This window comes from Ascaphus truei, chromosome 3 (genome assembly GCF_040206685.1).
Source record: "Ascaphus truei isolate aAscTru1 chromosome 3, aAscTru1.hap1, whole genome shotgun sequence".
Lineage (NCBI taxonomy): Eukaryota > Metazoa > Chordata > Amphibia > Anura > Ascaphidae > Ascaphus > Ascaphus truei.
This window is the reverse complement of record NC_134485.1, coordinates 382,424,176-382,439,683: the sequence shown is the minus strand read 5'-3', so window position 1 is coordinate 382,439,683 and position 15,508 is coordinate 382,424,176. Positions and strand designations below refer to the sequence as shown.

At 40.7% G+C, this 15,508-nt stretch overlaps 1 protein-coding gene across 4 annotated transcripts in view; it reads right to left on the bottom strand.

Annotated features, from left to right (window-relative positions):
- Positions 1-7,746: 7,746 nt before the first annotated feature.
- The window catches only part of ALKBH8 (alkB homolog 8, tRNA methyltransferase), a 77,785-nt gene continuing 70,023 nt past the window's right edge, over positions 7,747-15,508 (bottom strand). For all 4 annotated transcript variants that reach the window (XM_075592372.1, XM_075592375.1, XM_075592373.1 and 1 more), the window contains exons 11-12: positions 12,810-12,959; positions 7,747-8,330 (exon numbers count right to left, since the gene is read on the bottom strand). In XM_075592372.1, coding sequence (XP_075448487.1) covers positions 7,866-8,330; positions 12,810-12,959 — 615 coding nt within the window. In that variant the 3' untranslated portion in view covers positions 7,747-7,865. The remainder of the gene's footprint in view (positions 8,331-12,809; positions 12,960-15,508) is intronic.

Sequence of the window (15,508 nt, the reverse complement as noted above, 5' to 3'; positions counted from 1 at the left end):
AAGGAGTATTATCATATTTTATTTGCATGGTGTCAACCTATGCCACAGTACAATGTGGTAGGGAGGACAATAACATTGACAAGTGTTAGGGACAGTAGGTAAGGCCAAGATCTGCATTTGTGTTAACCCATCCATTTGGTCTGTAATGGCCTACTAAGATTATGTAGTCAGCCTTTTGCTGAAATATAATTTCTAATGTATTCAGCTTCTGCCAAATTACATTTCCTCTTTCCTTGCTAAGATACTTTTTGTGTTGTGAGCTTCCTGCTGTTTTAGTCAGTAAACAATAGACTGGTTCTCTGAGAGAGGCAAACTCATCTAACATAGTTGCTAGAGAAATTCAAGGTTCTTTGATAACATAGACAATGAATAGGCTATGTATTTAGACAGTGCCTGTTTTGGGAGAATTACGCCACTAATATGTCCTGCACCTAAATCACGCCTCTAATCTAAAACACCCAGGTTACACCTACGGTACACCTCTAACCAAACCTTTCTTTTTTTCTGTATAAAAATCTTTACCCTATGCTTAATAAACGGAGACAAAGGAATTTGAAACCTGGCTTGTGTTTCGTTTCATTTCCTTCGTTTTCCCGGGCCTGTACGTTCATCAGATCAAAGATAACAGTGCTAGGACGTGGTGCCAAAGCTTCCCGGGGAGTCTGCAGCAGTGTGGTGCTGTGTGTGTGTATCCAGTCACAAGGCCCTCAGCCATTTTTTCCAATTGGCAGGGCAGTTTCCTTCACAATGTGGTAGGGAGGACAATAACATTGACAAGCGAGTACATATATGATAAGATAAACGGACAAAAGCCAGGAGGTCCCTGCACCAAGGAGCTTACAATCAAGAAGGAGGGGAGTAAAGACACAATGAATAGTGTTGGTTTCTTAGCAAGGGTTTGGCTATCAACGTCAGGCCTCTGAATCTGCGGTTTTGGATGAAAGTAGAAGAGAGGAGTGAGGATAGGTCTCCTAAAAAAAAGTGTGTCTATAAGGAACTTTTAACTATATATGTATATTATAATAATAACATGTTCTTGTATAGCACTGCTAGTTTTACGTAGCACTTTACAGAGACATTTTGCAGGCACAGGTCCCTGTCCCGTGGAGCTTACAATCAATGTTTTTGGTCCCTGAGGCACAGTCAGATAAAGTGACTTGCCAAAGGTCACAAGGAGCAGACACCGGGAATTGAACCAGGTTCCCCTGCTTCAAACTCAGTCAGTCAGTGTCATTACTCACTGAGCCACTATATATATAAATATATAATAATATATATTATTAGGGGAGAGTCTGATTGTGCGTGGTAGAGAATTCCAAAATGCCACTACATTTCTGTTTACAACATTGCAATTCCACTTACTTTTTAAAGTAAATGTATAAAAAAAAAACTATTACAGCTCAACCCCGTTATTTTGCAGCGTTTGTGGTCCAAAGAATCTCATTGCGTTATATGCGGATACCGTACCCAAATTTTTTTGCGAAAGTTGCACCATGGTAACCGGCATCAAATGACGCTGTAGGGGTCACGACGTTGCGTTGCCATGGCAACGTGACGTCACATGACCCCGTGACGTTATTTGACGTCGGAGCCAAGGAGGAGGGGGGTGCAGACCTGGGACATGACAAGCCCTGGTCACCCCAGTAGGGCACAGGTGAGGCTAGAAAATGACATGGGAGGAGATCTGCATCATGGTACTGTATATTATTGGGAGCCACGCTCCCATTGCGTTATCAGCGGATTCGTATTGTAACGGAACGCGCTATAACGGGGTTGAGCTGTACAAAGATCTTTATCCCAATATTTAATAAACGTAGAGATTTCCTTTAATCCAGCACAGTTCCATGACTTGTTTTAAGCGAAACTACACCCTGAGGCATACTATGTTCCACAATGAGCAGCCACTTTACCTTTTCTTACAACATTGCCCCTTACTTTGTGGAACATCAACACCACCCAATTTGTGTTCACAGCTGCATTGAATATCAACACTCCCAGTGTACATTTGTGTTGCCCCAAAGGACAGCGTTTGGCGCAGCCGAAGGACAGCTAAAGGGTGTGAGCCGTTCGCTGATGTTTGGTGATGTTAACGTGATGTTAAAGCTGCTCTATTTCAATCTGAAACTCCCCAGCCCCTTTATCCCTTGTACCCAATTTTCCAACTTTATCTGTCCATGAAATGCCTGTGAATTGACTGTATAACCTTTGTTCTTTTAATGTAACCATGTATTTTTATAACTCTGTGCCCAGGACATACTTGAAAACGAGGCACCTGGCTCCTGACAAGAACAGGGCAACTCCAGAATAAAAATGAAGGGTATTTATTGTATAGGCTCACGGGAAGATGAAAAACACAAACGCACCAACGAGTTTCGTCCCGTGGGACTTTCTCAAGGTGACTGACACCTTGAGAAAGTCCCACGGGATGAAACGTGTTGGTGCATTTGTGTTTTTCATCTTCCTGTGAGCCTATACAATAAATACCCTTCATTTTTATTCTGGAGTTGCCCTGTATTATTCTTCTACAAGGATCTTCGTTGGTGGCTGTGCTTCTTTGCTTCATCTACTATCAATTGTTTTCACTTCAGGATTGCACGCCTTGGAACACTACCTATTATTGGATCATCAGGATACCCCCAAGGGCAGGTAATGGGCAATAGCCCTTATATTTGTACCTTAACCCTTTTATGGGGATGTTTATGTGTTCAAGGGGTTTGTGCATTATTGACCAATATTTGTGGTAGTCAAGCAGCTTTATTTGCCCCCCATACTCATTTATGGACTTATCCACTGTGAGAATTTACCCAGTTTCTGAGCTGGAGCAGCCACCAACGTATCTACTCTATTTTAAAATGAATAAGCCTTTCAATTACTTTCTTTTAATCTAAACTTTTCTGCCTTTTTTTTTTCCAATGCCAATAACACATAAGCGATGCTAACACTTTATTCTACTCTTCCTGAAACAAATTAACATTTTATAACAGAAGAGAGCTCATTCATCCGAATAAAAATGCTGGTTACTTCAGAAAAATGTAACATTTCAGCCTGAGAAACAGCCTATCTTTGGATGATCCAAAATGTAATGGGGCTAGTGCTGTGACCTGTAATTGACTCCTGGCTCAAACTGCTCCTATTAAGCAAACAATTTCTTACCAATCAGACTGGTTTCTGTAACACAACAGAATGTGCATCTTACAAATGGGTGGAGGGCAAACGTGATAAAGAATCAATGACCATAACATTGTAGCAGCTCCAAATAACCAGAATATTGGTAGTAAGAGGAACTGATTTATTCAATACACATGAACCACAATCAACATTTGCTGCAGTTTTGGTATTTTTAACACTTTCTTTAATTTGGTTTCTATTTTTAAGCTTTAATCAACACATTGTATCGATTTTGTGACTCGATATTCGATTGTGAAGAAACCTGCAGTAGTCCGACACAAATCAACCCTGTGTTTTCTTTCCTCAAGTCAGAGAAGTGGCGAGTGCATTTTTGTTTGTAATTCATGGCAGTATCATGTGGTAGCTGCATGAATATATCTGCATGTAATAAGACCGTGCCATTTACTCTGACATTCAACGTAAAACAACAAAAGTCACACATTGATCTCTGCTTTCTAACGTGGTATTTCTTATACCCAGTATAGCACCACAGCTAGAAAATGAAACAGATACCATGAGGTCTATTTATTAATATCTGCAAGTACGAACACCAGTGCCTGTAACTGAACCGCATTTGTTACATACAAAACCCTGTTGATTTGGTTAATGATATCCCTCCGTACTTCACACACATACATTTCTAAATGCTGAATAGAAGTGACGACTTCTAAGCTTGGGTTTAATGATAAAGCAGGGGGGATCCTCCAAGAATTTATAATTTAACCAATAAAAGTGTGTGCGTGCCGAGCACGTTCATTTTAAATGAAACTTCGTCTTTTGTCAGTTTTGTCACAGAAATTGTATTTCTGTGTGTGAGGGAGTGTGTGTGTTTGTCAGTCAGTGTCTTTCCTCTCCCTCCCCCGACGTCACTGATGGCCTCTTCTCCCAGCAGTGACGTCACTTCCGTCATGGAATTTTGTTACAACACAAGGGTTTTTTCCTATCAAAACTCTGTAGGTGCCAGCAAAAAAGTTTCACTTCAAAAAGCAACATCAGTAAAGTATTTTTAATCCTGAAAATGAGAGGCTCTCAGGGGTGATATTGATGCATGTGTGCTCTGGGTTCTGGTCAAATGAAAATATTTGTGATTAGGAGTGACTGGTGCTGTTTTGTTGTAGATATTAAAAATGATGTAAATATTGATAGAACATACATTGCCTATACGGGTATGTTTAAATAGGAGTTCTCCTAATGAACTTCTATGCAATTGGAGGAAACCTGGCCGTATTGTATAGCTGAGGAATTTCATTGTTCCACTGTAGGTAAGGGGAAAGCCTGTTAAATAGGGCAGTGTGTTGTACAGATTATGAGCACTCCTAACAGCACGGCTCCAATCTTTAGTTTGTAATCATTCTCTGCAGAGGTCATTCAAATGTATTTTCTGCATCCCTTTTCTTCTCTGCAGGATTCCATCTGAGTAAGAATGACAAGTTATGTCAGCAGGCTTTAGCAGGGAATTACAAAAGATTACATTGAGTTTGGAAGTGTAAAAAGCAAAGTCAATTTAGACATCTGAGAACAGTATGTTATAAATGTATAATAGATCAATTCAGCCTTCTGCAGTTAAGACTCATGTACCCAACCTGAGTGGCTCTGGAAGAGCTTGTACAATACACACCAGTTTGTCAATAAAAGTATCATTTCTTCTTTAGAACAACTTGTTTTTTTCACTTAACCGAGAACCTGTCGGTACCAAGATATCCCATCATTTGCTGCATAAAACCTGTGATCCTGTAGTAAATGTGTTACAAGTACTGGTTATTTTTCTACTTTCTGCTAAGGCTGGGCAGGTGTGAAATCCTAGAATCTGAGCCAAATTTGTGCCAAAACACAAGAATGGTTCATGTTTTGTTGTTCTTTTTTGGGATGTGGGGGCAGTTAAGAAACCATGCAAACATCCCAGTTCACAAACAAAAAAACACTACAGTTCGAAGTTTAAAAAGGTACTATCAAATTTTGTAAAAATAAACTCTTGCTTATTTGGAGTGCTTTTTCCCATTCTTTTTTAAAATTGCAAAACCAAATCGACTTCTAGCAAAACCAAAACAAACATTTTTTAGAAGCAATAACAAAACACCAGTGAAAGCAGATTAAAGGTAGTTACGATGGCACTGTAAAAATAACAATTGATGCACACCAATAAATTGTATGCAGAGGATTCTATGACTAGGAGCCTGCCTCTTCCTCACACTGAGGGGGTACCTCTAGCCTGGCCATGCCCGTACCTCCTCTTCCCCCATACTGTAGGGGTACCTCTATCCTGGAAATACCTATACCGCCTCTTCCCCACACTGAGGGGGGTACCTTTATCCTGGCCATACCCATACCTCTTCTCAAAATTGAGGGGGTACCTCTATCCTGGCCATACCTGTACCTCCTCTTTCCCCACACTGTGGAGGTTGCTCTATCCTGGCCATATCCATACCTCCTCTTGCCCCATACTGAGGAGGTAATTCACTATACTCAAAACTGCTCGGGCCATTATCTGACAAACACCCATTGAAGTCAATGGGAGTTTTTGGCCTGGAACGGTGCGATTTGTCACTTTAGAGCATATTGAGTACAGTCCCAAGTAAGGCAAAACATTTTGGTGTATCGTATCCCTTCCCACATCCATAATTGTTCCATCTGCAGAATAAACAATGGTAGGAACATTTGGAGTCTCCAGAAGAAACAATGGTAGGAACATTTGGAGCACCCAATGCTTTCAGTGGCTATTCTAATAAATATATTTGCTACTGTAGAAATGGCCAAATTTACAGAAATTCTATTCCCACACATTTTTTTTTTAAATAAGTTTGAAAATTCACAAAACGTTCAATTGAACTTTTAAACAAGTTTTACAGAAATTGTCGAATTTCCAGATAAACTCTTGTTGAACATTTGCACACCATCCAGACAGGGAGAGTAAGAGAGGTACGTGGAAAAATACCTGTCAATACAAAAAATATACTAATTTAAACAATTTGAATGCATTTTGCTTATTCTAATTAACTTATTTCCCAGGTGTGTTCACAGCTTCCTCCACATGTATAAGCGATGGATGCATATAAATAAATGGACCCCTCTACTAAATATGTCTCTTCCCATTTCAGGATCTGGATTGTGTACGAATTAAAAAATATATATATTTTCTGGCAAACTTTGACAATTGGCTTGTATTTTTTGATAAATTCAGCAATTTTGCAAAAGTTCGAACATCCAAAAATGTGTCATTTTGCAGCCATGTTAATTTTGGTTTGGGTCTCAACATATATATATATATATATATATATATATATATATATATATATATATATATATATATATATATATATATAAAAAAAAGGTATTTTGTCCAATATGATAAAGAAATCTTTATTTAAAAAAAAAAATCCTCTGCATGGGGAACTGCGCTTTTAATATTGTCAGTTGTACGAGATAGAAAGGTTGCAAGAGGAACTATAGCAACATGAAATGCTGATAAAAGGAGACAGCTGAGTGGGTTACAGAATAAATGTGTGGCTGTATTTTTTTTATATCTACTAAAAAGCTATAATTGGTGAAATACATTTCTTTATGATGCTTGTTCTTACTTCATTGATACGCTGTCCCCTCTACCTAATTGACTGAGCGTGGGGGTTGAGTTTTCGAATATATAGATAGTCACACAGCTGGTTAAGCGCCTGCATTTTCATTTATAAAAAAGAGCTCAGTGCACTTTGATACCTAGAGTCTGACCTCAAAAGTGAAGGTTTGATGGCGATGACCTGACTTGCAGGTTCTAAATGCCATTTTAGTTACAGTACATGTGACACCTCCAGGGCTTCGAAGACCCCACAGTGATGATCACAAATGAAGTGTAGTCGCTAGTGAAGTCTCATTTTGTAGTAAAGAGAAAAATAGGAGTTGCTTAGCAGCTGGTTGTGTGATAACAAGCTGCGTAGCTAAAGTAATGAGCTGAGAAAAATAAAAGAGCAGTGCACAAGTACATACCAAGCACACACACTGTCTTAGGAAATGCTACTGTCGTGATTGATTTTATTATAGCATTGTATATGTATCGTTGGACACAGAAGTAAATGTTACTATAACAATGTCCCTAAAGTGAGATTGCAAAGTGAAATGCTAACACATGAATCTTTTTTCTATATTGTGACTATGGGCACATGCATCAAGGGCCGGTACTGGTTATCTCGCCCGTTCCAGCGTTAACGCCCATTGACTTGAATGGGAGATAAAGCCAAAAAGGGTGCGATGGGCCATATTGGCACTTGATACATGTGGCCCCATGTGTTATATACTGTAAATATAGACTACGACAGCAGATAAGAACCACTTGGCCCACCTTACCTGCTGTAAAACCCCAGACCCTAGTTGATCATTGGTCTTATAAGTCTATATATAGTAACCAAGCTCCAAAAAAAAAATCAGACCATCAAAGCAAAGACATTGGTGCGAAGTACACTGTATAAAGTAAATGTAAGTTATATTTTGAACATCAAAAAGCCTCCATTTATTCACTTACATTATGCCACCTACCATGGATGGTGCTAAATAAATATATTTATATGTATAGATAGTGTAGTACATCTACAATTTCTGGAACACATTGATCCATGTCTTTATTTATAATTTAGAGTTACATTGTTAAAATGTGGATCACTCAGCTGCAAAGTATTTCACAGCTGCTGCAAATCTCCGAATCGTCAGGTATTTTATGACTTCTCGAAAATCACACACCAGTTGCCTTGGTCATGGTAGCTTTGTTGGATTGTAATGTTATCCAGTTTGCTGCACAGTGCTTCCAGTTCTCCTTCACAGAACACATGATAATAGCGGTGATGCACAGAGCAGGGCCCTTGCTGTTCTTTCCTTAACAGAGGTTTTGATGTCCCAATATCTGTAGTGTGACTTGTTTTCTTAAGATGCCAAGGAACTAGTAGGTCTTGCGAATCAAACGCCGTTCTGTTCGTGTGAATAGGCAGGGTGGCATTGCCTTCTTGATTTATACGGCCCGCTCTGTTGTTGGGCAGTTTCTGTTCTTTATCACTTTTGTTTTCTTTAAGGTACTTTGATTTCTTTTTCTTATATTCTTGCTCCATTGCCCAGACGTAAATAAGTGCTTGTCCTCCTGATCGTAGGAGACGGGCTAATTCCCTTATTGCCGCCAATCTTCTTCCCTTTAAAAAAGGTAGATTTTAAAGCCTCGTTATTTAACGTTTTTCTCTAAATAAAAGAAACATTTTGGAATAACAAAATTGAGATTGAAAAAGTGCGTGTGCGAGAGAATGTATGTGTGCACGCGAGTGTGTGTGAGAGTGAGTGTGTTTATGCCAAGTAGCTACAATTCTCTTAGCATTCCCTTAAAATATCTACCTACATTGAAAAAATAATATACTTTTCAATGCAGAGCAATGCTTTGCTGTTCCCCCACAGCACTGGAGAAGATGGGGCAGCCTTAAACTAGGGTTTCCCCCCCAAGCTTTCCTTTTTTTAAAAATGTATATCTATCTATATCTATATATACAGGTGCACCGACGAGTATTCTAGCACTTGCCTTAAACTTGCCTTGGAAAATCTGGGTTTATCACCAACAAGACCCAGGTACATGCTGCAACATTTCACACATTTCTGCAGAGACTAATGGCCCATCGGATTAACACAGCAGGGGTTCCTGGCAGTCCCATTCAGTTTGAATGGGACTGCCAGGGACCCCCGCTGTTAATCCGATGGGCCATTAGTCTGTCTGCAGAAATGTGTGAAATAATCGTCGGCACTACAGTATATATATATATATTGCTGCAGTGGAAGTGCTGTGTGCTGGGTGATAATGGGGAAAGGCGGGGTTGCAGACTTGCCTAAGACATGCAGATGAGCATACCGTTGTATTTACATTTGCATATTTGCTTTGCTGTGGAGAGTTTTTGTCACTTTTTTTACTCACCATAACTTAACTCAGTATTATGGTTGGCCCATCCTTTAGCTTCTTTGCATACCCAGTTAATAAACCCCACACTGATGAGACCCATTAAGGTCGAAATAGCTGTCGGTGGGTGGTTTTCTGGGTATGCACCTAAACCCTGGCTGTGCGCAAAGCTGTGACCATGCAGCAAGCTTAAGCCTATAGGGAACCATGTTAAAAATGGTTTTTGATTTATGGAGATTGACGCTTGGAGCATGTGTTCCGGGAAGGGTTCTCCTGCCAACACCGCATTAAACATGTTAAGCAGGTATGGGGCCAGGGATTTACTATATTTTTTATAATATAGACCCGAAAAGCTGTCCGGTCCCGGGGCCTTCGAGGTCTTTAAATTTTTAACAACTAAGGTTAGTTCTTCCATGGAAAAGTCACAACTCAGTCGCTCTCTCTCCTCCTCTGTCAGCCTTGGCAGCTTTGAGCTTGTAAGAAAGGACTTGCGAGCTCATTCTGTATTCTGATTATGTACTATTTTATCCCCATTATATAATTTCTCGTAAAATGCTTTAAATTCTTCTACAATTACAGTCTGATTTCCGGATATGGAACCCGAGGATCTTCTAATGGCTTGTATACTATAATTAGGGGGTCTGTGTCTCAGTTTGTTAGCGAGCATAGTATCTGGCTTGTTTGCCTTATTGAAAAATTTCCTCTTTGACCAATTCAGGGAAATATCAGCCTGGGAAGTTAATAGTAGGTTTAATTCTATTTTGGTGTCTTTTATTGGTTTGAGTAAGCTGGGGTTATTGGACTGCTTATGGTTGTCCGCAAGGGCTTTAATTTGGATTGTAGTAACCCTATTTTAGCCTCTCGTTCTTTTTTTCTTCTTGAAGCAATACTAATTAGTACGCCCCTTAGCGTAGCTTTGTGAGCCTCCCAAAGGGATAGATAGGAGTTCACTGATCCTTTGTTTAGCTTAAAGTATTGATCTATTTCTTTGGCTACTAACTGGGCGGTTTCTGGGTTTTTCAAGAGGGATTCATTAAGCTTACAATTTGCTCTAGGTCTGTCTAGGATTAGCTGGGTGCACCTTAGCTCTATAGGCGCATGATCTGACCATGAAATATCATGGATCCCAGTATGGGAGATCTTCGGGACCAGTCTGCTAGAGAGTTTTTCGTCTGGTTTTGGTATGGTGACGTTCAAGGCCTCTGATTTTGATTGATTTATTTTGAACCCTGAAATTTTGTTGAACCTATCCAACAAGCTGAAAAGATTAGGGAGAGAGATGAGTGGTTTTGACAAGACCATTAGTACATCGTCTGCATATAGGGCTATTTTGTGGGCTTGATCGTCTATTTTAAGTCTGGAAATATCCGGATTATCTCTCACTTGTGCCGCTAGAGGCTCCATACACATGGCGAAGAGTAGGGGTGAGAGGGGACAGCCCTGTCTCTTAAATAGGTCTAAAGGGAAGCCTTGGTGGATAACTTTAGCTGTCGGGCCAGCATATAGAGCCATAATAGCTGATATTAATTTGTTCTCGAAACCAAATGCTCCAAGCGTGGCTTTTAGGTATGCCCAGTCGATCCTATCAAAGACTTTTTCTGCATCTAGACTTAACACCATAATTTGTACTTTTTGTGACTTGGCTATTTCTAGCAGATCAATGATTCGTCGGATGTTGTCTCCCGCTTGTCTATCTTTAATGAAGCCGACTTGATCTGGGTGTATCAGTCTAGGTAGGATCTGACTTAATCTATTGGCAATCAATTTAGCATAGATTTTTATGTCCGTATTAATAAGCGAGATGGGCCTGTAGCTTTTACAGTCTAATGGGTCAGAGCTATAAAAAAACGTACAACCACGCATCCAGTATCACGTAATTTTGCACATTGCCCACAGGGGGGTATCCAGAACTTCTAATTTTCGGCTATTGAGCATGTTCCCCCACCCATTTGGGGTGGTGATAGATTGAACATGGTCAATAGACGAGAGATGTTCTGGATCTTTAGTATGGATTCCTTATACCCTAATGGGATTAATCAAGATTGGGAATTAATTCATTTTTTATAAAATCAATTTACTTTCTTAGGTTATCCTTGAGTTAAAAATGTCTTTATATTTATTTTTTGGTTATTAATCATTTGAATTTTTTATAATTTTGTTTTTCAGGGGCTTCTCAGTTTAATTCTATTCTATTATATATTAGTATTATGTATATATTTCTGATCTATATATATTTTTCTACAATAACTTTAAATATTTATATATTTTGCTTTTGTGTTTATTTATGATTATTCATTAATTGAACACTTTTGGATCTATTATGTTGTATAGGTATTGGATTTGAATAATAATATATACACCTCTTAATATTTCTGTTCAAATGTCACATTTGTACACATTTATTATTTTGTTATATTACATTTTTAATATTATATTGTTCCTTAGCCTTAGATTTAGATTATCTCTTTTTTTACACTTAGTATAGTATTTATTATTATTATTATGTATATCTTCGTAAGGCTATAGACATTATTATGAGGGGTGGGTTTATGGATGGGTCTTTTTGTGTTCCGATTTATGATTCATGAGTTAATGTAGTTTAATCATTTTTTCTAAATATTATTGATTTCCTTTTTTTCTTTTTTATGCTTTTAATCTATCTCTTTACTCTTCTATTATTTTTGAGTTGTATTGTATTATTTTTTGTCATATTGCTTGTATTGCCGGTCTATATCCGGGTTCCTATATGTTTTTTTGTTGTACTTCCTGCTTTGTCCATTCTATGCGGAGGTGTTTCTACCCTATGAGGCCACCGTAGTTACATACGGGGACTCAGCATCAGTCAGAATCTTTCTGACTGATTTTGGCGCGAAACCACTTCCTCATTAGACTGGCATATAAGCCAGAGGAATAGGGACACGGGTCACTCTTTGATAATGCGCCACTACGGCGTGAAACGCGTCAGAGGACCTTTTTCTGTAGTTATTGCTACCATGCATCTTTATTAAAGCATTTTTATTTTTCATCAATTAGCCTCCAGCCCTATTTTTTCCGCAGTGCTCTACCAGCTTTTTTCTTATATTTGAACTACCTCATTGGACGGATGCACGCTTTCAACGGAGCAGAAGGGGTTTCTGAATGTGAGTTATTTACCCTTATCATTGGATTATTTTGCTATTGTGACTATAGGGTATTTGCATGGCTCCAGCCAATGGTTCAGTAGACCATCCCTCTCTGTAGTGACAACATTGAGAGTCCTTTTATATATGGGCTTTTTTCTGCTGTCATTTTGAGGGTGGTTTAACTCTATCTGTCCATGTTAGGCTTTATATGGTGAGCTATATACCCTGTCACCTATTTTGCATTTTCATATTGGTTATACCCTGGACTCCCTGGCTATATTGCCAACATTATGCATACCTGGATTTAGAAGCACCATCTAGAGATTCACTTCTCACTTTTTGCTATCTTTGATTATACTTTCATACAGAGAGGTTAATACAATATGTCGGGACGGGGGTTCGTAGAGGTATGAAAAGCATGGTAGAGCTCCAAGGAGATACCTGGTTACGACTCAGTAAAAAAAAAATGGGATTACTACTTTAACATTTCTAATCTTTATTCCACAGGTTTATTACATTGCAGGTGCTAAGACATTTAAGAATAAGGAAAACAGTGTACTAATAGGATACAGGTTAGAAAGGCACTCCGAAAATGAAATTATTATACTTACTTCTGTGGAAAAATGGTGGATCACAGCTACAGAGATACATGCATCAAACGAGCCAGTCTGGACAGGTACTGATAAAGCATCACACACACACGCCTCAAATTTCTTTTCACCACAAATATCCACAAGGTGTTTACTCCGGTCACAACCAATCTTTCAGAAAAATAAAAAAAAACATAATATTAAATGCATAAGACATCAGCAGTATTTTTTTATTATTATTATATATAAACCTGTTTTCTCACTGGGCTTCAAACTCAGACCTGGATGAAGTACTGTATAGCATTGTTGTAGTTAATCCGGATTTAAAATATTGCAGCTATTTTATGTAATCTTTAGTTCACATAATTTATCAGAATAATGATTCATCCAAAATGGCTAAATGGATTTTAACCTTTTCTTTAGTGCATGGAAAACTAAAATTCAAAGCTCTGTGTGTATTCTGAATAGACATTAATCACAATACTAATAACACTTCTCTCCAACACATGATTGTACAATGCCATTTGCCTGTCAAAGAACGTGGAGCAAATAAAGATATACAGTAGCACGGCCAAATGTTTCTTTTTGCCATTGTTTGAAATGACAAAATCAAGTAAGTCTGATTCCAATATGTGAGGCATATATCAAGACCAACAAGTATATACATATATATATATATATACAGCTAAACCCTGTTATAACGCGCCTCGTTATACCGCGATTCGGTTATAACGCGGTTTTCCCGTGGCTCCCGTTTAAAAAAAAAAAAAAAAAAAAAATTAAAAAAAAAAAAAAATTCTCATTTTTTTTTGCACACTGCACACACTCACTGCACACACACTGCTCATTGCTCACACTGCACACACTCACTGCACACACACTGCTCATTGCTCACACTGCCACACTGCACACACACACTGCACACTGCACACACACTGCACACTGCACACACACTGCTCATTGCTCACACTGCACACACTGCACACACACTGCACACACACTGCACACACACTGCGCACACACTGCACACACACTGCACACACACTGCTCATTGCTCACACTGCACACACACTGCTCATTGCTCACACTGCACACACTGACACACTGCACACACACTGCACACTGCACACACACTGCTCATTGCTCACACTGCACACACTGACACACTGCACACACACTGCACACTGCACACACACTGCTCATTGGACACACTGCACACACACTGCACACTGCACACACACTGCTCATTGCTCACACTGCACACACACTGCACACTGCACACACACTGCACACACTGACACTGCACACACACTGCACACTGCACACACACTGCTCATTGCTCACACTGCACACACTGACACACTGCACACACACTGCTCATTGCTCACACTGCACACACTGACACACTGCACACACACTGTACACTGCACACACACTCCTCATTGCTCACACTGCACACACTGACACACACTGCACACACACTGCTCATTGCTCACACTGCACACACTGACACACTGCACACACACTGTACACTGCACACACACTCCTCATTGCTCACACTGCACACACTGACACACTGCACACACACTCACACACACTCACAGACACTCACAGACACTCACGCACACTCACGCACACCCACGCACACTCACGCACACTCACAGACACTCACACACACTTACACACACTTAGACACTCACACACACTTACACACACTTACACACACATACCCATATACACACATACACTTTCTCTCCCATATATACATACACACACACACTCTCTCACTCTACACAGACGGGGGGTGGGGTCGGAGCAGAGGAAAGGCCGCGACCAGCACCACCACCCGCTCCCCCCCTCCTCCCGCGCAGGCAGCGGGAGTGCCAGGGACAGCGGTGGGGAGAAGAAACCCCCCGCTACCACCTCCATGCAGGCAGCGGGATCTGAGGTAAGCGGCGACCTGAGGGACATCCCCGCTCCCATCTCCTGCCCCGCGGCCTGTCCCGCGGTGACAGGGGGAAGCGGGGACAGGAGGGACATCCCCGCTCCCATCTCCTGCCCCGCGGCCTGTCCCGCGGTGACAGGGGGAAGCGGGGACAGGAGGGACATCCCCGCTCCCATCTCCTGCCCCGCGGCCTGTCCCGCGGTGACAGGGGGAAGCGGGGACAGGAGGGACATCCCCGCTCCCATCTCCTGCCCCGCGGCCTGTCCCGCGGTGACAGGGGGATGCGGGGACAGGAGGGACATCCCCGCTCCCATCTCCTGCCCCGCGGCCTGTCCCGCGGTGACAGGGGGAAGCGGGGAGCGGAGGGACATGCCCGCTCCCATCTCCTGTCCCGCGGGATGAATATGGCGGCGGCCATTTTTTTTTCTCGCGACCCCGTTAGTAACGCTGTGGTCTCGGGGTGGACCCCGAGACCCGCGTTATAACGGGGTTTAACTGTATATAGTGGTTGACAAATCACCAAAAAATCTACTCGCCACACAAAAAAATCTACTTGCCACCTAGTACCAAACGTGTGCTGCTTGGGCCAATATTTACTCGCCCGGGGGTTAAAGCCACTCGCCCGGGGCGAGCAAATGTATAGGTTTGTCGAACACTGTATATATATATATGTGTATATACTTGTTGGTCTTGATATATGCCTCACATATTGGAATCAGACTTACTTGATTTTGTCATTTCAAACAATGGCAATATATACATATATAATATATAT